The following is a 25,732-nucleotide window of genomic DNA, read 5'->3' on the forward strand; positions in this document are numbered from 1 at the left end:
TTGATTGTGTCCTATTCAAAATCACACTCTCAAAGTGAGCACGATGGCAACTAATCGCCAGCACACTGTTATTTACTAATGGCGTATTTTTACCAGAATTAACATTTGAATGGTACATTCTATCAGTTTCTAAATATGGCATTTGTATTCAGCATATTATTGAAATAATCACACATGATGGCACTATGAAATGTTACCTTCAAAGTCAAACCAAAGTAAAAATACAAATTGTATCCAAAACACCCGGATGAAAATGTTATTTAAAAAAATATTTAATGCTAAAAAATATAGTTTTTTAGCGAGGTAGAATCCCGTTTGAAACTGTTGATCATCAGAGGTAATAACGGTACATGGCTGGTTCAGAACATACAGACTACAGTCCAGGTCAAAGGGATGCAACAAAACATATACATAATCATGATAAATTTCGGACTAAATCAAAGTCATATGAAGGTACTATGATGATGGGCACCAGTTCAAATAGCGCCAGCCTAAATTCAGTGAAATTATGAAACTCCGAGAATTTACATTCATGGTAAGAACGCTTTAAAAATTTGTTTTATCGCTTGAAATTAATGCTTTCCCTGATGGAACCATTTCCCAAGTGTTATTAGAGACACAAAATGTTTTCGTTAACTCTTCAGTCTTCAGTTTTTGGTCAGACACCACGTCCTCCAGTTTTTGGTCAGACAACACGTCCTCCAGTCCTTGATCAGAGACCAAAGCCTGTTTCTCCCCTGTTCTGTCCTCCTTACAGAACTTCCAGAAGAGGAAGGAGAGAGCTGAAGCCACCAGTATGGGGAGGAGGGCGAACACGATCACGTACATCCATGCTCTTGCCTTACAACTGCTCCACATGTCAATGCTCTGGTGACGGGCTCTCCGGCTGCTGTGAAACACCACGCTCTGTTCAGGGTTAAAAGAGACATCAAAGCGGCAAGATGGTTTACCTGGGACAAACGTACAGTTTGATGTCGCTTTCGTCACATCATACAAAGTCCGTCTGAGGAAGAAGTTTGCTGTCGATGATGCACCATACGGTCCATCGTTGAAGAACACAAAGAAATAGTTGTCTGCTTCTGTGGAGTTCATTGCATAGGTGTCAAGAGACAGCAAGTCGTGTTTGTAGATGTAACACCCACTACAGTCTCCTTTACCGTCTAGCCATGTTTGAAGGTTGCTTTCACCTTGGATGACAAATAGGGTCGTGAATTTTGAATATGAGGTGTTGAGCCGTAGTGTTGACCCAGGGAGGAGATAGAACCCCCAGTATTCGTAATTCTGGCTAAATATTGTCATCGTATAGCTTGTAGTAAACTCCTCAGTCCTGTTAAGATCTACCACGGGTTCCTTGTCAAAGGTGTAGGCTTCGAAAGGATCACTGGAGTTGAGAGTGAGACTCTGACAGAAGGCGTTGTTCACGTGGTCCTCTACTTTGCGCATGTCTGTTGGCGCAGCCTGGAACTTATTGGTGCCGAGGACGTTGATACTGATGAGAAGTCCGGCCGTGAGGACGGCAGTGGCAACATAGATCCAGAGGAGGGCGATGCGGAGGTAGCGGGACATCTTCCTGATGCAGAGGAGGATGCTGGCGATGTTGATGCCGAGGACGAAGAAGTAGCAGCAGCATTTCCCGCACTCTTCATCTCCGCCTCCTGAGGTGCTGTGTGTGGAATGGTCGTAGTGGTGCATGTGGAACCCCCCACTGCTAAATCCACCGCCACTAAACCCGCCTCCCCCGCCACTGTACCCGCCTCCCCCGCCGCCGCCACTGGAGAAACCTCCGGCACCGTGAGTCATCCTAAAATTAGAAAGGGAAAACGTTGTTGTAACATGCAGTGAACTGGGACACATAATCAGCAATTTCTAATAACGTACTTCTTGGGTGATAATTGATGTGGATTTGCTTCAATCAATATGATGCACAATATACCGAAGACCCGAGACATGTTACATCCATCCTTATAAAATACTCTACATCTCATTCTTCTATACAGTCACCAGCTTCCCATTTAGCAGCACATATATGCTTAGAAACAAATGTTTCAAATAAACGTGTGTCTTTTAGTCGCGTTGTGATTTTATTTGTAATTTCAGGACGATATCACACAGATTATACAGTCTGTCAGTTAATGTTTGGAATATTACCGATGTGTCGATAACATTTATCTCAGTCTTTGAACAGCATTTTGGTGTGATACACGAATTAGGTGAGAATTTATGGATACCCACTTCTTGATTTTGAAGAAACACAACGTTTATTCCTACTCCTTCATCAATTGAACACCACGCTAGGGTAGCCCACTGGATTAAGTGTTCGCTCGATCCGGTTTGGATCCCCAACATGAGTACAATGTGCGAAGCCCATTTCTCACTCACTCACCTTAACACAACTTTTTGGAACACGAACGTTTTCGTCAGTTTTTTTGTACCATCTGTCATATGTCTACATTTATCTTAGTCATATACAACAGGTAGTAGATACAACTGATAACCTATGAAACAGTTTTATCTTATCCGGTCTGTTTCACGTACCATGTCTAACCACTCACAGATCATGTCTAACCACTCACAGATCATGTCTAACAACAAACAGATTCATGTCTTACCACTCACAGATCATGTCTAACAACAAACAGATCCATGTCTAACCACTCACAGAGCATGTCTAACAACAAACAGATCCATGTCTAACAACAAACAGATCCATGTCTAACAACAAACAGATCCATGTCTAACAACAAACAGATCATGTCTAACCACTAACAGAGCATGTCTAACCACTCACAGATCATGTCTAACAACAAACAGATCCATGTCTAACAACAAACAGATCCATGTCTAACAACAAACAGATCCATGTCTAACAACAAACAAATCCATGTCTAACCACTAACAGAACATGTCTAACCACTCACAGATCATGTCTAACATCAAACAGATCCATGTCTAACAACAAACAGATCCATGTCTAACAACAAACAGATCCATGTCTATCGACAAACAGATCCATGTCTAACCACTAACAGAACATGTCTAACCACTCACAGAGCATGTCTAACAACAAACAGATCCATGTCTAACAACAAACAGATCCATGTCTAACAACAAACAGATCCATGTCTAACAACAAACAGATCCATGTCTAACCACTAACAGAACATGTCTAACCACTCACAGAGCATGTCTAACCACTCACAGAGCATGTCTAACATCAAACAGATCCATGTCTAACATCAAACAGATCCATGTCTAACAACAAACAGATCCATGTCTAACAACAAACAGATCCATGTCTAACAACAAACAGATCCATGTCTAACAACAAACAGATCCATGTCTAACAACAAACAGATCCATGTCTAACAACAAACAGATCCACGTCTAACCACTAACAGAACATGTCTAACCACTCACAGATCATGTCTAACATCAAACAGATCCATGTCTAACAACAAACAGATCCATGTCTAACAACAAACAGATCCATGTCTAACAACAAACAGATCCATGTCTAACCACTAACAGAACATGTCTAACCACTCACAGAGCATGTCTAACATCAAACAGATCCATGTCTAACCACTAACAGAGCATGTCTAACAACAAATAGATTCATGTTAAACCACTCACAGAGCATGTCTCACCACAGACAGAGTTATGTTCCAATACAGTGCCACGTCTTACCACTTACGTTGTTCTTCATCTTCGACCAGCATAGATAATGCTTTTTTCCAACATGATGCATTACGGTTCAATATTAAAATTAAACTCACTCCCTTTGTGGTTTCAGTGGTACTGGGGTATATCTGTTTAGACAATATGTAATATTTATCAACCCGTAGCATTTCATATCTCTCACCTTAAATTTCAGATTTAACTCACTCCTCTTGACAATACATAATCATTATTAACACTCAGAAATTCATGTCTCTCACCTCAAATTTCAGATTATTGTCAATACGATCTCAAACAATGTTCACGAAAACCTGGGTGCACACGCTTGTGTTGAACGAGTATGTTTCCAAACCTCTCTGTATATAGGTGTTATATGAAACTCGGTGATATACTTCCCTGTGTGAGGATGTATAATGATACGACACTGTTGTGTCTCTCTATATATAGGTGGTGTAACGCTGGTGGTGATAGTCCCGCTTGTGATAATTAGTGGTGTACACGTCACACTGCCCTGACAGACATGTGACATCTTTACATAGACTGTGAGGTTTCTCTGCTGTGTGCATATGTATATGTAGCCAGATCAGTTTCAAATTAATTGTCACAGTCAGAGATACATCTGGCGTTTGCCACAAACAGTCTTGCCAAATCTTATGTGTAATGCGAAATTATATATCACTGGCCTATGTAATGCGGATTTAAAATATTCCTATCGAGCCTTCCGTTACACTACGTGATTATGTGACTTTGACCCGTAACGCTGGTAGACATGTGATAACAAATTGGACGTTGCGACACATTGTGTGGGGAATACTTAACAGACGTGATTCACAGGGCAGTTGCTCAACTCCAAACATCGTTAGTGAGTGAGTTTAGTTTTACGCCGTTTTCAGCAATTATCCATCAATATATCGGCGGAGCGAGTGAGTGATTAAATGTTGCTTTAAGCTGCTTCAGTAATTTTTGCAGCTATTCGCGGCTCACGGCGGGGGCCATCAGAAACGGGCTTCACACATTGCAGCCATATGGGGAATCGAACCCGGGTTTTCGGCGTGACAATCGAACGCTTTAACGACAAGGCTACCCCACAGTCTCGAAACAACCGTCTTTGTTTCCATTTAAATCAACTTTCGACGTTGTTAGAGTTTTTGTGAATGTTTTAGTTTCATAGTTGAGGTTGAATAAGCCAGTGGTGACAGTGTTAGGTCGCTATGTCTTTGACACCTATCGATTCCCAAATGAGTACAAAGTTTCAAAGTCATAGTGTTGAGGGAAAACGTACCAACCCAACTCACGTGCAGTTACCATTATCGTTTACTGCAGGAAAATCGAAATTATATCAATCATCATCACCATATTAATTATCAACGTAGTTATGATGATGAATCCCGTCTAAATCATTATCAGCTTCTCCTCAAGATGGCTAGCACCACACAATCGCCCTTGTAAGAGTCACTGCATGTGATGGACACTTCCTACTCAGCATTGACGTGTGTATTCACGAGTAATCACGTCATAGCTCAAATGTTAAAAACCCAAGCGAATATTTCACGTCACGTGACATGCAGCTGTCAGCGTGATAACAGGTCACGTGGCGGTAGGCTGTGTTCTGACATATACTATCACACCTTCAACAGCAACGACTGCAACAGAGAAGTAGGCCGCTGTCACATCCACATATTGTACTGCTGAAAGCTTTACTTCGTGTTGAAGTACTGATTATTAAGGTTGGTGTCAGCTTTGCATGTGCCTGACTAGGCTGTTAACATGTAGTTGCCAGCCGGTATTGTAACACTGCCTATCGCAGATTCGATTTCATCCTGGAAGATCCGGGTTAGAATTCATGTTCAAAACTTCATACTCTTCCTTCAAGGGGGATCCGGGGTAGAATAGGTCTTCAGCAACCCATGTGCTTGCCATAAAAGGCGACTATGCTTGTCGTAAAAGGCGACTAACGGGATCGGGTGGTCAGTTTCGCTGACTTGGTTGACACATGTCATCGGTTCCCAATTGCGCAGATCGATGTTCATGCTGTTGATCACTGGATTGTCTGGTCCACACTCGATTATTTACAGACCGCTGCCATATAGCTGGGATATTGCTGAGTGCGGCGTAAAACTAAACTCACTCACTCACTCCTTCAAGGGGACCAGGCGGATCAAGGGAGGGCATTACTGCTGACGTCTTATTCCCATAGTGTAGAACGATGCTGACCCACTCAGTCTTCCATATTTGTGAACAATAGTGCATTGATTTCCGAAGCTCTATTAGCGCTAAGATAGTCATAAGTGCCATACATTAACATTAACTTTCGACTATCTTAGCGCTAGCTAGGCCTAGATTTTCGTAGCTCTCTTAGCGCTAAGATAGTCGTAAGTTAAGTGGTTGAGTTGGTTAGATCGGAGACTTTGTGTGTTGGCGATTAATGTCTTTTCCTACGAGTATGGGTTCCAATCTCGGGGCACCCATGAAGGGCCACCTCCTCGTGGTGGGTGCTGGGTCACGCTAAGCGCCCTTCAACCCCCCCGTTGTGGACCCGGGGGGATAATTGGTCCACCAACCCGTTTGCCGTGGGTTGCGCCCCTGTATCGGTGGAGGACGGGAGTCTGGTGGTTGAGGGCACTGGTTCCAGGAACAGTGTTCCTTTGCCCAACACACCACTTCGACCCTTACTTCACCTAGACGGGTGGTAGAACTGGCCCGGTTCTACCAATCGGCTGGTCATGTCGAGCCCTGTGCATTAAATTGTATCTGCACAAAATTTATATTATGTATTACATTTTTGACTTTAGGTCTTGACGCATTTTTGTTTATAAATCATCACTTGATTTTGAAATATGTACTATTAAATTGCCTAGAGTCTTATGCCCAGAAGGCGATGGCTCATGGGCCAATCTGGTAGATTGATTACTTGTTTAATCTTTCTGCTTGAGTATATCATCCCAGTATCCTTGGTGCTACAAGTCGGAGGTCCACTTGTATATAGCACCGTCTTTTATGACACTCCGTGGTGGGTGGGGAGCTGGGTTGACGAATCTTTGATACATTAACATGGAACCTGAAACCCCCCCTTCGAAAAAAACGTCAGCTTGATAATGATCAAAGCACAAATGATAGTTATAGACCATTGACGCAGGTAGACTACTGGCCAAGATTTCTAGTGATAGAATCTCCAGACAAAAAGCCAATTAAACTCAATCCGTTTGCTGTATCTAAAGCAGTGTATGGTATTGCAGGAGACGTTAAAAACATCAAGCGAATGAGATCTGGGTCGTTGCTCATTGAATGTAGTAAACGACATCAAGCAGCTAACCTGCAGTCAATTGATACTTTGGCTGGATTCCCTGTTTCAGTGTCAATCCATCGTACACTGAATTCAAGTAAAGGCATAGTCAGGGATCGAGATCATCTTTTGGAGGACATGACGGAGCTTGACATCATGCTTGAACTCAAAGATCAAGGTGTTACGTACGTGAAACGTTTTACGAGGCGTAAGAATTCAGAAGTGATTCCAACAAACACATATTTGTTTTCATTTGTCTCTCCAACGGCACCAAAATCAATCAAAGCCGGGTATTGCAATCTTCAAGTTGAATTGTATATTCCAAATCCATTGAGGTGTTTTAAATGCCAGAAATTTGGTCATGGGATAAATTCTTGTTCAAACCCTATAACTTGTGCTCATTGTGGGGAGCAATCTCATGTCACAGAAGACTGTACAAACAACTTTAAAAATGTGTCAATTGTTCAGGACAGCATTCCTCCTCATCAAAAGATTGCCCGGTATGGAAGAGGGAAATGGAAGTCAATAAAATAAAACATTCTCAAAACATCAGCTATGCTGAAGCTAAGAAACTTGTTCCATCTGTTTACCCAAGTAACTCTTATGCTTCTGTTATTAAAAGAACACTCACGACCACAGCCTCAGTTGAATGTCAAACAGAGCTGACATGGATAAAATCTTCTACTCCTGAACCCATCCCAAATCAAGACTTGTTGACACGAGGAGAATCTGCTACCCAGACTGCAGACGTGTTACAAGCTACAGTGACGTCCTCTCAACCTCAGTCTATGCCTTCTTCACAGAAGGATTCTGCTTGTCTAAAGACACAACCAGATAAAGGGAAGTCCTCCGGTACAACTGTTCATTCAAAATCCAAATCAGATTCGTGTCCATCTAAATCTGTCCATGGAACTGAAGTTACGCAAACTGTGAAAGGAAATAAAAAACTAAATAGAATCAACCATAGCGATAGAATCGCTAAAGGTTCAAAAGATGACATCCAGCTTTTAACAAGTATGGGTCTCTCGAAGATATGGATACGTCCGAACTTATCCATCATCGGTCAGGGAGTTCATCGCCTTCTAAATCAAGGCGTGGTAGATCGCCAGTAAGTGCACCCAAATCATGAATCATTCACAAAATATATTACAGTGGAATTGTAGAGGGTTAAGCACTAACTTTAATGAATTGCAGCTTTTAGTCCAAGATTTGTCACCACGAGCATTTTGTCTGCAGGAAACATATCTGAAACAGACAGATACGTTTAATCTACGTCAGTACGTTGCATATCATTCCTTCTCACCTCCGGGTGATAGAGCCACTGGTGGATCATCAATCCTTGTTAAGCAGAATGTTATTCACAGCCCTGTCCCACTTACAACTAATCTTCAAGCCATTGCAGTGAGACTTACACTTCATGTTGTCTTTACATTATGCTCACTGTACATTCCGCCTTCTTCAACACTTCACCTGACTGATCTTCAAGCTCTCTATGATCAACTTCCGAAACCCTGCATTATCATGGGTGATCTTAATGGCCATAATCCGCTCTGGGGTGGTACAAATACTAACACTAAAGGCAAAATCCTGGAAGATTTTATCTCAAATAATGACATGTGCATATTTAATGATGATTCAAGCACGTATCTGCATCCTGCAACAGGCACCTACTCTTCTCTGGATTTGTCTCTTTCAGACTCAAATCTACTAAATGAATTTGATTGGTCAGTACACAACGACCTCTGTGGCAGTGATCACTTTCCCACGACACTATCAGAAACTTATCCAACTGATTCTCCATCTATTACAAGATGGAATTTTTCCAAGGCAGACTGGCCTTTATTTCAAACTTTATGCACATCTAAACTAAGACCCGAATGTTTCAGTGATATTGCTGATCCTATTCAGGTATTTTCTGACGTTTTAAATGTAATAGCTGATGAGTGTATACCAAAGTCCTCTACAACTCCACATGTGCGAAAACCATGGTTTAATGCAGACTGTAAAAATGCTAGAAAAGCGAGGAAAAAAGGCAGAGAAATATTTCCGCCATCACCCAACTGTCCACAACTTAAATCAATTTAAAATGCGCAATGCGAAGGCACGTCGCACCTTCAAACAAAATAAACGGCAATCTTGGAGGAACTATGTCTCCAAAATTAACTCACGTACGTCAATGTCTAAGGTATGGAGGCACCCATGAAAGGCCACCTCCTCGTGGTGGGTGCTGGGTCACGCTAAGCGCCTTTCAACCCCCCGTTGTGGACCCGGGGGGGATATTTTGGTCCACCAACCTGTTGGCCGTGGGTTGCGCCCCTGTGTCGGTGGAGGAAGGGATTCTGGTGGTTGAGGGCACTGGTTCCAGGAACAGTGTTCCTTTGCCCAACACACCACTTCGGCCCTAACTTCACCTAGACGGGTGGTAGAATGGGCCCGGTTCTACCAATCGGCCGGTCATGTCGAGCCCTGTGCATTCTTTGTATTTGCACAAATTCTATTTTGGACTGTATTTATTGACTTTAGGTCTCGGCTCTTTTTGTCTATACATTACTTGATTTTGACATGTGACCTATTCATTTGCCTAGAGTCTTATGCCCAGAAGGCGGTGGCTCATGGGCCAATCTGGTGGAAGAATTAATCTTTTAGTTTTTCTGCTTGAGTATATCATCCGAGTATCCTTGGTGCTGCAAGTTGGAGATCCACTTGTTTTTAGCATTGTCCTTGTGATACTCCGTGGTGGGTGGGGAGCTCGGATGATGAAACTTATACACTAACTATGGAATACAAAACCCCCCCCTAAAACGAAACAAGCGTCAACTTGACAATGATGATGATGACGAACGTCCTTCCAACTCAATCGACTATTGGCCACGATTTCTGGTTATCGAGACTGTAGACAAGGCTCCACTCAAGCTGAACCCTTTTGCAATTTCCAAGGGTGTACATGGCATTGCAGGTGAGGTTAAAAACATTAAACGCTTGCGTTCAGGCTCTCTGCTGGTTGAATGCAGTAGAAAACAGCAAGCAAATAACCTGATGTCAACAGAGTTATTTGTTGGAATTCCAGTTTCTATCACTGCCCACAGAACTCTGAACACTAGTAAAGGCATAATCAGAGACAGAGATCGACTGTTGGCTGATATGTCAGAACTAGATATTGTTTCTGAGATGAAGGATCAGGGTGTGACATATGTTAAAAGATTCACAACCCGCAGAAACAACGAATCAATCCAAACAAATACTTATCTGTTCTCATTCTCATCTCCAAATCCTCCGAAGTCTGTCAAAGCAGGTTACTGCAATATTTCAGTTGACATCTACATTCCAAATCCTTTGAGATGTTTTAGATGTCAAAAATATGGGCACGGGGTTAATACTTGTACAAAGCCCATAACATGCGCCCACTGTAGTGAGACTACTCATGTCACAGAAGACTGTACCAGTGACCTTAAAAAGTGTACAAATTGTTCAGGAAATCATTCTTCTTTCTCCAAAGACTGTCCAATCTGGAAGAAACAAATGGCAATCAATAAAATTAAATTCACCCAGAACATCAGCTTTGCTGATGCCAAAAAACTTGTGGAATCTGCAGCACCGACTGAATCATATGCTTCAGTCGTCAGAACACATTCTGAAACTATGTCAAAAGTAACCACCTCGTCGATCCATTGCCAAACAGATTTGACGTGGGTCAAAACTACTAATGCTCAGTTTGTTGCACCTGAACAGTCTACTCAGACCTCGACCTCTTCTATCACCACTCACTCACTCACTAATGGTCCACCAGAGCCCTGTAGTCAGATTTCATCTGTATCCGGAGAACAATATTTGTCTCAGTCAACTCAAAAGTCTCAATCAACGCCAAACATTCAACCAATCGTTAAAACAAAGGCAAACTGAAGCAAGATTCAAAGAAACAAGTGGCAGAGCCCCAAGGGTCAGATGATAAAATCAAGTTATTCAACAAATACGGATCACTTGAGGACATGGACGTGTCCGAAAACGTCCATTCTAGGTCACATAGTTTGTCGCCCTCGAAAACGGTGCGGGGTAGATCCCCAATTAATCCGCAAAAAATAGGTATATCTACCAATATCGTGCAGTGGAACTGTAGAGGACTCGGACAAATTTTAATGAAATACAGCTATTAATCCAGGATTTAACACCATCAGCGTTCTGTCTGCAAGAGACGTATCTGAAACAGACCGATAACTTTAACTTACGTCAGTTTCAAGCCTATAATTATTTTTCCTCCAGGTGATAGAGCCACTGGAGGTTCTACTATCCTTATACGACAGAATGTTATTCACAGCCCTGTTACTCTTAACACTAATCTCCAAGCTGTTGCAGTGCGACTTACTCTGGGTGTAGCATTTACGTTAAGCTCTCTGTATATTCCGCCTTCATCGAACCTTCAGCTGACTGATCTTCAATCACTCTATGATCAACTCCAAAAGCCATGTGTTATTATGGGTGACCTAAACGGTCACAACCCACTCTGGGGCAGTACTAACACTAATACTAAAGGCAAAATAATTGAAGATTTCATTTCCAATAATGACCTGTGCATATTTAATGATGATTCAAGCACCTATCTGCATCCTGCAACTGGCACTTATTCTTCTCTAGATTTGTCTCTTGCAGATTCTACCCTTCTGAATGAATTTGATTGGTCTGTTCATAATGACCTTTGTGGAAGTGACCACTTCCCAACTATACTTTCAGAAATAACTCCATCTGATTCTCCATCGTATACAAGATGGAACTTTTCGAAGGCGAACTGGTCTTTATATCAAACTTTATGTAAATCTAAATTGGCGACCTGAATGTTTCAGTGATATAACTGATCCCATTCAGATTTTTGCTGACGTTTTAAATGAAATAGCTGACGAGTGTATACCGAAATCCTAGGTGAGTGAGTGAGTGAGTTATAATTTAACGTCACATCGGCAATATTTCAGCCATATCGTGACGAGAACACATGTGACACCGAAATGGAATAGATGTATACTATAAAAACCTGTTGACGAAGGACAGTAAAACAACTAGAATATCACAATTACAACTATAACTAGTGTGGAAAATTAAAACTAATAGCACTATTTGGACAATACAATATAAAAACTGGATATAGATTGCCAACAACTAAAGGTAGATCACCAAACTAGGGACCATGGGGACTTACAGTACTTTTGCTACCTGCATGGACCCTAGTTGGATTTATATCATCCTTTCAGCCGCTGGCGATTGAAGTCAAATTTAGCCAAAATTAAAATGACAAAAATACTACATTTAAAACAGGTCGTAAATTTAAATTTCCTTTGAATGTTTCGGGACTTATGTACTCATGTGAAGGTGTGTCCATCTGAAGCTGTGCTCGGCTAAAGGTGTAAAGCGAGCCTTATGAGCGAATGTGTGACGCTAGCAATATGAAAGTGTTAACACAGTGACGTCCTCTTATGCCGAGGCTGTGGAACCCACGACAACGTGTCCGACACCTGGACATGTCCACGCAAATACTACGCATAATACTTTGTCACCAGACACTGAAACAACAGTTACAGGTGACCAGTACAAACTTCTCACAGCCGTCACAGACAGAAGGCATATCTGTATCCATGGATAACGATAATTATTCATCACGGACTCCAAGAAGCGACGGTGTCAATAACAGACTGACTGACTGAGTATGTTTTTACGCCGTTTTTAGCAATATTCCAGCAATATCACGGCGGGGGACACCAGAAATGGGCTTCACAAATTGTACCCATGTGGGGAATCGGACCCGGGCCTTCGGCGTGACGAGCGAACGCTTTAACCACTAGGCTACCCCACCGCCCCGTCAATAAAAGATGTGCAAGGAATACATGCAAGGACAGTGAAAGTGTCATGTCTCCCCATCGTGACACCGTACAAGGTAGGCCACATACAAATCAGATCCCTAACAACAGTACGTTACAACAGCCACGACCGTCAAGTAAGTACATTGATCTGTCCGACAGGGATCATCTTATCAATCTATATTTCGAAAATGACTATGGGCTTACTTTTTGAAACACAGTGCACACTGCAGAATCTACACATGCACAACGCAATGCCCCAAAGAATATGAAGGTAAAATCGCAGAATATAAGATCTCTGGCTAAATTGTATTGGAGTGTACTGGAGTGTGTATTTCGTATCAGGAACAGTCGCATAGTCATAGGCAGATCCAGAGGGGGTGGGGGGTGCAGGAGTGCACAAAGACACAGAAAAAGTATTGGTATGAATGCATGCAGTTTCAAACAATTCAGCACTTTAAAATATCTGCTTCTGAAACGAATCGAGGACTGTCTGATTATTTCATATTTTGATAGTACAGTGGGTCACACCAAAACGCACAGGTCTGAATTACCCACATGGGCAAATGTGTGCAGCCCATTTTGATTGACATTTGGGGAATATTGCGAAATCAACTTACTACCATATTTACCATTACTGTAGTTAATATGTCATGGTATAACAGGTTAACAATACCTGTCTTGCATGGTCCTTAACTTGTTTTGAGAGAAGTACACTGTAAAGAACTTTTCTAATATTAATAATATTCCAATCCCAGAGCAATCTGTGCTAGTCAATAGGGGCGACAGGGATCAGTAGTCAAACATGACTAATCATACATGATTGTAAATACTGTTCTGAGTCTTGAAGCGAAAGGGATGGGTAATATTGGCCATTGTAGCTAAACTAAATGATCTGCATTTACACTGTCGATAAATTTAATGTTGAAGTCATCATGTTCTCAGTAATCATCGGTATCCATTTATTCGAGAGTGCGATGCTTCGAGGACCGTCTTTTTGTGTTGCAGGTAATGGTATTTGCTGGTTATAAATATTTACCTTTATGAACCAATCAATATCAAATGACGTGATTGTCATATGAGTTGATTTGTTACTCGAAGTTTTGTAACCATGATATTTTTGGGGGTTACTTTTAATATGTTCATTGTCAGTAAGATCTTTAAAGTAAAAGATTTCATTTGATTCACACATTCAACGTACATTTTGATTTGTTGAAGGTAGGTATTGCAATACCTGTTACATACTCAAACTATGCTTGTTTCAGCTGAACCATCTTTGCACCATTGGTGGCATTAGCAGTGAGGATACGGTGCAAAGAATGATGGTCACTGTATTCAAATACCACCTGGCATGTTCCTTTAATTGGAAGGGAAGAGGTGGGAAACATGCATTCTGTGCATTAGCCCTGTGTCGAGCAATAAAAGGTATCATAAAACAAATGCTTGATAACGCTAACAAAATTTCTGACATGAATTAGTCATATATTTTTCCACATCTATCTGTATGGTATTGCTGTTTGCTGATTGATTTGGAAAGTCCTTGAACTAATGTTACTATTGGTTTAAACTTGTATTCATTTCTTTTGTCAGCGGCTTGCAAAAAACGTGGATATCAGAGTGAGTGAGTTATTAGTTACCGTCACATCGGCAATATTTCAGCCATATCGTGACGAGAACATCTGACATTGAAATAGAATATATATAGATATTATAAAAACCTGCCGACGAAGGACAGTAAAAATACTAGATCATCACAGATATGAATATAAAACTAGCGAACAAAGCTAAAATATTCCAATTAGAGAAGACAATACAATGTAAAAATGGGCTATAGATCGCCAACAACTGAAGGGAGATCACCATACTAAGGCCCATGGGGACGTGGATATCAGAAGTTGATGCTGAGCGAACTATAAAATCATAGCTGAAATACAGTGCAGACAGAAGTGGTGGAAGAATAAAGAGAGCTGAAGAGAGCTGTCAACCTTGCCCACCCTTCTTTCCTTCCTAGACAAAAGGGGTGCAGGGGTATGCCGTCCTGAACTTTTTAGAAATTGTCACCACGTATTTTTGGATATTTTTTTTATAGCGCACACATCCACGCACTAGTGCATGCTTAAGTCGCTTGTATTTTCCCCCCGATCATTGAATGTCATTGTCAACGACACATCTTATTATCAAGATCAACTCCCTGGGGAGTATACAACTCTTGCTTGCACAAGGCGCATCAGGTTATTGCGTTTACTGCACGTTGCTGTACCCGAAACTAGGTGTTTGCACGTATTCATGTAGCCACCATCTGGCCATATACCAACGGATTCGTGGGGTCTTTTAAGTGCACAGGTCTGTGTACTGTACACAGGGGTTGTGACAACACTGACAGAATCTGCACACAAAGTTAACTCCAAGGTTTTTACACCCGGTCACAGGTGGGCTCGATCTCGGCACCTCATGCTCGCTGGACCACTAGCCTGGCGCCTTAGCCAGCTCACCCACCACGCCCCATAATAATTTTTTAATTAAATTAAACCTAATAAAATGTCTTTAAATATTGTCAATTTCAGAAAGGGTGATGCTAATCTTGTAAGACCTTTTGAATCAATACAGATGGCATTCAGTATTTTTTATAGACTAAGTTTTTCAAGTATTATGCAAAGTACAATGCACCATTGTATCCCTTCATCATACCCATTTCTTCGAACAAAAGTATTATCAACATTACTTATGTCATGAATGATGTTTTGTATACATTCCCATGAAGCAATGATTATAAAAACACTCAAGATGCAGGGTTTTACATAGCTCTTGGTCCAACGTAAGTGATAACGTTGGCTCAACGTCAGAATGCTATCTGGATACGGCACCCATGAAAGGCCACCTCCTCGTGGTGGGTGCTGGGTCACGCTAAGCGCCTTTCAACCCCCCGTTGTGGACCCGGGGGGATATTAGGTCCACCAACCCGTTTGCCGTGGGTTGCGCCCCTGTGTCGGTGGAGGACGGGATTCTGGTGGTTGAGGGCAATAGGATCCTGGAACCGTGTTCCTGTTGCCAAACACACCACTTCGACCCTTACTTCACCTAGACGGGTGGTAGAATGGGCCCGGTTCTACCAATCGGCTGGTCATGCCAAGCCCTGTGCATGAATTGTATGCATATCATTATTTGATTCTATAATATGTTTTGATTGGTCTTGGCCAACGTATTTACGTTGTCAAAATGAAATCTGCCTAGAGTCTCATGCCAGAAGGCGGTGGCTCATGGGCCAATTTGGTAATGTTGTCCTCCGAAATCTGCATGTTTCCAATTTCTTGTTTTGGGCGAAGCAACCAAACATTTACTTTGGTAAACTAACGCAGCTTTTCGCGTCATATTTGCTGAAGTATACCATCCCTGTATCCCCGGTGTTTGCATGTTGGAGATCCGATGCTATTAAACACCGCTCTTTTTGGCACTCCATGGTGGGTTGGGAGCAGGGATGCTGAATCACATTACTTTCACTATGGCTCAACAAAACCCTGGTTCAAATAGATCCAAACGTAGACATGTAGAAACTGATGAAACTGGTCACAATGTAAATGTCTGTCCTGTACTTGATTCATGGGCTCGATTTGTTGTTATCGAGGCAGCAGATAAACAACCAATTAAACTTAATCCATTCGCGATTTCAAAAGCTGTTTCAGGAATTTGTGGCGAAGTGAAGAACGTGACACGTCTTCGAAGTGGATCACTGCTTATTGAGTGTTCAAGGAGACAACAATCTGAGAACTTGTTATCACTTAAAACATTTGCGAACATTGAGGTTGCTGTGTCTATGCACAAAACCTTGAATTCTTGCCGTGGCATTGTTCGCGACAGAGCACGTTGCCTGTCCGATATGTCTGAGGAGGAAATCGCGACTGAACTGAAAACCAAGGTGTGACCACAGTCAAACGTTTTACTATGAAAACACGAGACGGTGACATAGTTCCGTCTAGTACGTATCTATTCACATTTTCATTGTCGGTCCTGCCGAAATCAATAAAAGCTGGTTATGTGAACATCGGAGTGGAGGTGTATGTCCCCAATCCACCCGATGTTTTATGTCAGAGATTTGGACATGGCTCCAAATTTTGCAATAGATCTGCTGTGTGTCACCGCTGTGGAGACGGACACGAGAACACTGAATGCTCAGCTGAAATACAATGTGCAAACTGTAAAGGTCAACATGTAGCTTCCTCAAGTTTATGTCCTGTGTGGCAAAACCAGTCAAAAATACTAAAGTTAAAACACGAGAAAAACATTTCGTTTCAGGAAGCAAAGAAACTTGTAGAAAATCAGATTCAAATACTGCCTCTAAATAGATCATATTCTGCAGTTGTAGCCCATACCGCTTCTCCTTGCACATCTGTTTCTGTTCAGACTGATCTGTCATGGATCAACTCAAATCAGCCTATCAGGTTAACTTATGTCAGTGATTCCGACACGTCGTCAACTCAAACTGTGAATCATTCTCAAATTGATGACGATGTACCTGATGCCCCGAGTATATCAGTCACAGCTGAACCAGTTGTACAACCTTTGACCAGAAATGAAAAGAAAAAAAATAGAAAACAGGCAAACAAAAAACCTTCATCTTCAGAGATAGTCGTCCATAACTCCTTTGAAGCTCTTGATATGGACATAACCCTCCGTCACAGAGCGGTAGGAATCCGCCCTCACGACGAGACCGTTCACCGATTGAGCCACCATGAATCAATCGTCCAACATAATCCAATGGAATTGTAGAGGATTTAGGAATAACTTTAACGATTTACAGATTTTAATACAGGATTTTACACCATCAGCGATGTGTCTACAAGAAACATATCTTCGAGACACAGACAAATGTGATATCAGAAAATACAATTTGTATAATCACTTTTCTCCTCCAGGTGCAAAAGTCACTGGCGGTTCCTCCATCTTGGTAAGACAGGATGTCCTACATAGTGTTGTTCCGCTTACTACCAACCTTCAGGCTGTTGCAGTTCGGCTAACATTTCACATTGCCTTAACACTCTGCTCTTTGTATATCCCACCCTCCTCGACTTTACAGCAGACAGATCTACAAGCTTTATATGATCAGCTGCCCAAACCTTGTGTCATCATGGGTGATTTAAACGGGCATAACCCTCTATGGGGAGGTACAAATATAAATAATAAAGGCAAAGTTATTGAAGATTTTGTTTCTGATAATAGTTTGTGTATTTGTAATGATGATTCAAGCACCTATTTACATCCTGCTACAGGAACTTATTCCACTCTTGATTTGTCACTCGCTGATTCAAATATTTACAACGAATTTGAATGGTCCGTTCATGATGACCTTTGTGGAAGTGATCACTTCCCAACTGTCCTACAAACTATAAAACCGGTTGACGAACCATCTTTATCACGATGGAATTTTACGAAGGCAAATTGGTCTTTGTATGAAACATTGTGTATGGATAAATTAATACCGGATAATTTTAATAATGTATCAGATCCTATAGAGTTGTTTTCAGCTCTGTTGAATGAAATTGCTGACCAGTCAATTCCTAAGTCCTCTGCAACTCCTCATATTCGTAAGCCATGGTTTAACAATGACTGTAAACAAGCAAGGAAGTGTAGGAAGAAAGCAGAAAAGTATTTCCGCAGACATCCTACAGTTCATAACTTCAATAATGTTAAAATTACAAATGCCAAGGCGCGACGTGCTTATAAACAAAACAAGCGCCAGTCTTGGAGGAAATATGTCTCCAACATTAATTCGCGCACACCCATGTCCAATGTATGGAATATGGTCCAGAGAATAAAAGGCAAAGGTTCCAAGTCTTCTGTTAAACATCTTAAAGACGGTGATAAATTGATAACTGGTAAGTGTGATATTGCTAATAAAATTGGTGAAACTCTTTCCAGAAATTCTTCATCATCAAATTATATCCCTGACTTTCAGAAATATAAAAATCGCCAAGAAAAACAAAAAATTAATTTTGATTCTAATAACGGTGAAGATTATAATGAAGTATTTTCATTACATGAACTACACACCGCTCTCGAGCAAGCTCATGATACTGCTGCTGGTGATGACAACATTCATTACCAGTTACTAAAGCATCTGCCTCAATCATGTCTTTTGACACTTTTAGAAATATTTGACCATATTTGGACTTCAGGGAATTTTCCTCCTTCCTGGCACAATGCCATTGTAATCCCCATACCAAAGCCTGGTCGGGATCACACAGACCCCTCAAATTATCGCCCTATATCGTTAACCAGTTGCGTTTGTAAAACCATGGAACGCATTGTGAACAATAGATTAGTTTGGTATTTGGAAACCAACAATCTAATTTCAGATATTCAATGTGGTTTCAGGAAAAACCGAAGTACTATTGACCATTTAGTACGATTAGAATCCTGTGTTAAGAATGCCATTGTTAATAAGCAACACGTAGTATCAATTTTCTTTGATCTGAGAAAGCTTATGATACTACTTGGAAGTACGGCATTTTGAAGGATTTACATGATTTCGGTTTGAGAGGTCGTTTACCTCGTTTTATCTCACACTTTTTAACAAACAGGCAATTTCAAGTCCGAGTGGGTTCAACCCTGTCTGACCATTACCATCAGGATCAGGGTGTCCCACAAGGCAGTATTTTGTCTGTCACGTTATTTAGTATTAAAATAAACAGCCTGTCAAGGGTTTTAAATGATTCAATTGATGGATCACTTTTCGTGGATGATTTTAATGTTTCTTGTCGTGGTAAAAATATGCATACAATAGAGAGGCAACTACAACTATGTCTCAATAAAATTCATAAATGGTCAATTGAAAACGGTTTTAAATTTTCTAAATCCAAAACTAATTGTATACATTTTTGTAGAAAATATAAACCGCATAAAGACCCGGAACTGTTTCTCAATGGCACTCCCATCAAAGTTGTAAAGGAGGCCAAGTTCTTGGGTTTAATTTTTGACTATCATTTAACGTTTCTGCCGCATATTAAATCTCTTAAAACTAAATGCCTGAAGGCACTTGACTTGTTGAAAGTTGTTTCAAATTCTAAGTTGGGAGGGGATCAAGCCACTCTCCTACACCTATATCGATCATTGGTCCGCTCGAAACTTGATTATGGCTCCATCGTATATGGTGGAGCCTGCAAGAGCAACTTAAATACTTAGATTCTGTCCATCACCAAGGTCTAAGACTTTGTCTTGGATCCTTTAGAACTTCTCCTGTTGACAGTCTCTACGTCGAGGCAGATGAACCATCTCTTACACAACGCCGTATAAAATTGTCCTTGCAGTATATAACAAAACTTTATTCTAACGAGTCTAACCCTGCATTTAACTGTGTTTTTCATCCTTTTTATGAGGATTTATACAACAAAAAACCTTCTCTTGTTCCACCTCTTGGTTTAAGAATTAAACCATTCATTTCTGATGCCGGCGTTGAGCTGGAAACTATAGCTCCTTCCCGTCTTCTTTCTTCTCCTCCTTGGCAGTTGGTTAGACCACAAGTTGACCTAACATTAACAGCATTTAAAAAGCAGAAACTAATGAATTACAATATAAACAAGAATACAATCAATTAAAAGTAAATATAATACATATACACCCTTATTTACAGATGGGTCCAAGGATGGTGGCGGTGGCATGTGCCACTGTCATGGATCCAGAACCATCTCTTCTCGTTTACCAGATAACAGCTCTATTTTTACAGCAGAAGCAAACGCCATATTAACAGCATTAAAATATATTAAAAACACCCTAAATATCAACAATATATCATCTTTTCTGACTCTCTTCTTGCCTTCAGGCTATTAAAAATATTTCTTGTAAACATCCACTTTTATTAGAAATTATTGAATTATATAATGAGCTTGCTACTGGCCAATGCGACATCGTCTTTGTTGGCTACCCAGCCATGTTGGCATTTCTGGGAATGCAATGGCCGATCTTGCTGCTAAGGCAGCACTTCACAAATCTGTGACACCACTTCTTATTCCATACTCTGATTACAAAGCCAGCATTAGAACCTACATCCGTGATCTGATGCAAAAAAAGTGGGACACCCAAGTAGGTATCAATAAATTACATGAAATAAAACCCTATATCGGTTACACTTACTTGGGTTGTCAGTCCAGATTTGAAGAGGTCATCATGCGACGATGTCGTATTGGCCACACTAGATACACTCATGGGTGCCTATTGCAGGGTGAGGATCCTCCGTTTTGTATCCCTTGTGATGAGAACACCACGGTCAAGCATGTCCTGCTTGACTGTGTTGAATTCTCCATCATAAGGGGTAGATATTTTAATGTCAAAACAATAAAGGACCTTTTTAGTAATGTTAACTATCATTTAATCATTGATTTTTTAAAGGAGATAGATCTGTTAAATGAATTATGATATATGTTTTGTAGAGAGATAAGGTTTTATAATTGGTAGTTTAGATTATCAACTTAGATTGTTAGTGGCTGTACCCTCAAAGGGGGTTGAAGTATTGTAAAATTATTGTCCTCCTGAGGGGGTACGTAAGTCCCAACACATTTAGAGTAAATTTAGGCTTACCACGTTTTTAATCGTAGAATATGTGTGCTTTTAATTTATGGCTAGATTTCTCTTCTGTCGCCAATGGCTGAAGGGATGGTGTAAATCCAACTAGGATCCATGTAGGTAGCAAAAGTAATGTAAGTCCCCATGGATCCTAGTATGGTGATCTACCTTCAGTTATTGGCGATCTATAGTCCGTTTTTATATTGTATTGTCATTTCAAATTAACATATTTTAGTTTAATTGCTGGTTTTACAAACATATCTGTGATATTCTAGTTGTTTTACTGCCCTTCGTTGGCAGTTTTTTTTATATTATACACATATTCCATTTCAATCTCAAATGTTCTCGTCACGATATGGCTGAAATATTGCCGATGTGACGTTAAATAATAACTCACTCACTCACTCACTATCTGGATACAGGGCACAGTGAACATCATCAGTCTTCAAATAGTAGGTTGTACTCGTCCTCGATTATATGTCGATATGCCAGGGCTTACCATCACAGATGTTTCTCTAGGTATGACAGTCACCTTCCTTTCTGTAGCGCCTGGTGTTTGTCATTTTTGTGCATATGATGACACATCATGGGTACATTCTGAAAATTGTCTCCGTGACACCTGCAAGGACACTGGCAGCTACTTCAATTTACCCATCTCTCGTGATGGTAATATATGCATGGTGTTATTTTGTTTATACAATTTTCGGGACGAAATTTTCAAAGAACAGGGGGATACTAATAACATGGAGGAAACGGGCAAAAGTTCCAAATATTTTGTGACTGTATATGTTATTGAAACCTGGAAATGTTACATACAGACTAAATGACTCCAGTCTTTAACCTGCAAAGAGTCACATTGCTAACGAACGTCCGAGACCAGTATCGTACATTGTGTTGGTTGATCAAGATAGGCAAATCTGCTCCACTGTGAACTTCAACACTCATCAACGCCGTTGTCAGCAATACGTTTATCAAAATTATTATGTAATCATGTCACGATAGAGTATAACAATCTTATCGTCAGTCGAGTTGGGCAATATGATCTAGATAACGCAACTGAAGTTCACAATAACAACTTTATCGTCAATTTAATCAGTAAATGTATTTATCTATGATAGCTGGAATATGTATGCAATTGGGACGACTTTCATTCACAGATCATCCTGTGTAAGAAACTCGTCATGTATTTACTCAGGCACTTTCTTCTACTTCGTTAAAATCTTTAACATATTTTGTCATCCCTAAAATCTTTATGCTATTACATGTATGTCCCAAGTTCAATCTATCGGTATCATAAAAATATTGTCCTCAAAGTAAATTTAACATTACCAGACTTTTACAATGTAGTATTTTTGTGATTTTTAATCAAGGCTAAATTTTCCTGCAATCGCCAGCGGCTGAAGGGATGGTGTAAATCCAACTAGGGTCCATGCTGGTAGCAATGGTACTGTCCCCATGTATGGTGATGTACCTTCAGTTGGTGGTGATCTATAGCCTTTTTATATTATGTTTTGTCCAAATAGTCCTATTATCTTCTTAACTTTACATGCAGATTTTAATGCTGTGATAATCTAGCTGTTTTACTGTCCTTTGACGACAGGTTGTATAATATATAGTAAGGTCTTCAGGCCCATATAACACGCAATACAGGTGTACAAATAAGAGACTTTTACTTGACGAAGACTAAGACGAGACTGACTACAATTGAGAAACAATCACACGACACAGTTGACGAGTCCACGTGCAGGCGCACGCTATTGATGGATGCGTTCGTGCGATGCTGTACAAATACCGGGAACAACCTCACATCCCTCCCCTCTCAAGAAAGGTCTGGCACGACTTGATCAACACTAACGACGACTGTTTCTCTCGATGAACGAGGCACCCATGAAGGGCCACCTCCTCGTGGTGGGTGCTGGGTAACGCTAAGCGCCCTTCATCCCCCCGTTGTGGACCCGGGGGTATATTTGGTCCACCAACCTGTTTGCCGTGGGTTGTGTGTCGGTGGAGGACGGTAGCCTGGTGGTTGAGGGCAGTAGGAGCCTGGAACCGTGTTCCTATTGCCCAACACACCACTTCGGCCCTTACTTCACCTAGACGGGTGGTAGAATCGGCCCGATTCTATCAATCGGCTGGTCACGCCATGCCCTGAGCATGTGACTTTTGTATTTTTAAATTGTTACATTCATACCTGTTTCTTTAATGGACATAACAGACAACAGTTTCAAAAAACACCTTTGCCTAGAGACTATATGCCAGAAGGCGGTGGCTCATGGGCCAATCTGGCATTTTTGACCTCCAGATTCTATATGCCTTCAGGTATCTGTCTTGGGCTGAACCAACCTGACCTTTATTCTGTTTGGCAGAAATAGCTATCTGAGTCATTATTGCTTGAGTATAGCATTCCTGTAGCCCTGGTGTTTGTAGGCGGCTTCCACTATAACACTGTCCTTGTGGACACTCGATGGAGGGTGGGGAGCAGGGATGTCGAATAACCTTTCTTACATTATGGATACCTCAAATTTAACTGGTTCACGTTCTAAAACGAAAAGACGTCACATTGATGCAGATATAGCAACATCTTCCGACGAGGAATCTGTTCAAAATGTTGATTCTTGGCCACGTTTTCTAGTCGTTGAAGGCGTTAATAGTGAACCACTGAAAATCAATCCCTTCGTTGTTTCTAAATCTATTGAAGGAATTTGTGGTACAGTTAGAAATGTCACGCGTCTCCGCTCCGGTTCCCTGCTTGTGGAATGTACAAGGAGACAGCAGTCTCAGAATCTTTTAAAGGCACATCACTTTGCAAACACGGAGATCGTTGTGTCAGTGCACAAAACTCTCAATTCATGTCGGCACCCATGAAAGGCCACCTCCTCGTGGTGGGTGCTGGGTCACGCTAAGCGCCTTTCAACCCCCCGTTGTGGACCCGGGGGGGGATATTTTGGTCCACCAACCCGTTTGCCGTGGGTTGCGCCCCTGTGTCGGTGGAGGACGGGAGTCTGGTGGTTGAGGGCACTGGGAGCCTGGAACCGTGTTCCTTTTGCCCAACACACCACTTCGACCCTTACTTCACCTAGACGGGTGGTTGAACTGGCCCGGTTCAATCAATCGGCTGGTCACGCCAAGCCCTGTGCATGGGGAATATTTTTGCACATTTAAATTATAAATTGGTCTTGGTTATTTTGGTCTATTGTATATAAAGTATTGCTTACTTTCAACTGCCTAGAGTCCTATGCCAGAAGGCGGTGGCTCATGGGCCAATCTGGCAATGTTGACCTCCACATTCAATATGTGTCCAGTTACTTGTCATGGGCAGAACCACCCTGGCATTTGATTTGGTACACAAATATTGCTATATGTGTCATATTTGCTGGCGTATAACATCCCTGTATCCCTGGTGTCGGCATCTAGGAGATCCGGTGCTATATGACATCGTCCTTGTTGACACTCCATGGTGGGTGGGGAGCAGGGATGCTGAATTATTTCGTTCTCATTATGGCATCCCCACAAGCTGGTTCATCTCGTTATGAAAAAAAGAGGCGTCTGGTTGAAATAGATCGTCCAGCTCAAAATGTTTCTGTACACTTGGATTCCTGGGCTCGATTTCTTGTGATCGAGTCTAAGGACTTTCTACCGATCAAACTTAATCCCTTCGCTATTTCGAAAGCTATCTCTGGAATCTGTGGAGAGGTAAAGAACGTTACCCGTCTCCGTAGTGGCTCGCTTCTGGTGGAGTGTGCACGGAGACAGCAATCTCTCAATCTGCTGTCTATCACGACCTTTGCCAATATCGAGGTTGCTGTGTCTGTGCACAGAACGTTGAACTCTTGCCGCGGTATCATACGAGACCGAGCTCGTTGTCTCTGTGATATGTCAGAGGAGGAGATAGCTCTAGAACTTGAGGAACAAGGAGTTACAGCGGTGAAACGTTTCACCTTCAAGAAAGAGGGTAATATCACTCAAACTAACACCTATCTCTTGACTTTTTCGCGATCTTCCCTTCCACAGTCAATAAAAGCAGGTTATGTTAACATCGGGGTGGATGTGTATGTCCCCAATCCACTCCGGTGTTACAAGTGTCAGCATTTCGGTCATGGGTCTCACTCGTGTCGAAACTCTGTGGTGTGTCACCGCTGTGGTGACAATCATGAGAGTACAGATTGCGTGAATGATTATAAATGCGCAAACTGTGAAGGCCCACATGCTGCTTCATCCAGGTCGTGCCCTGTTTATCAAAGGGAATCAAAAATAATGAAAATCAAATGCGAAAAAAACCTTTCCTACCTTGAAGCCAAAAAACTGTTCACAAGTCAGAATTCAACTCCATTGAATATATCTTATTCTGCTGCAGTCTCCCGCACTGTAGCAACATCCT

At 41.4% G+C, this 25,732-nt stretch overlaps 1 protein-coding gene and 1 long non-coding RNA gene across 2 annotated transcripts; one reads left to right on the plus strand and one right to left on the minus strand.

Annotated features, from left to right (window-relative positions):
- Positions 1-248: 248 nt before the first annotated feature.
- LOC124262489 lies at positions 249-1,692 on the minus strand. The gene has a single exon (XM_046696995.1). The coding sequence runs from the start codon at positions 1,690-1,692 to the stop codon at positions 547-549; it is 1,146 nt and encodes a 381-aa protein (XP_046552951.1). The 3' UTR covers positions 249-546.
- Positions 1,693-13,200: 11,508 nt separating this feature from the next.
- LOC124262473 lies at positions 13,201-14,418 on the plus strand. The gene is made up of 3 exons (XR_006894602.1): positions 13,201-13,223; positions 14,067-14,226; positions 14,392-14,418. It is a non-coding gene; the product is annotated as an uncharacterized LOC124262473 (long non-coding RNA).
- The last annotated feature ends 11,314 nt before the right edge of the window (positions 14,419-25,732 follow it).

This window comes from Haliotis rubra, unplaced genomic scaffold (assembly GCF_003918875.1).
Source record: "Haliotis rubra isolate DU_JTF1 unplaced genomic scaffold, ASM391887v1 Scf84, whole genome shotgun sequence".
Taxonomy (NCBI): domain Eukaryota; kingdom Metazoa; phylum Mollusca; class Gastropoda; order Lepetellida; family Haliotidae; genus Haliotis; species Haliotis rubra.

Excerpts from the sequence above, each read along its gene's own strand:
- LOC124262489 (XM_046696995.1), bottom strand. The coding sequence starts at position 1,692 with ATGCACCACTACGACCATTCCACACACAGCACCTCAGGAGGCGGAGAT.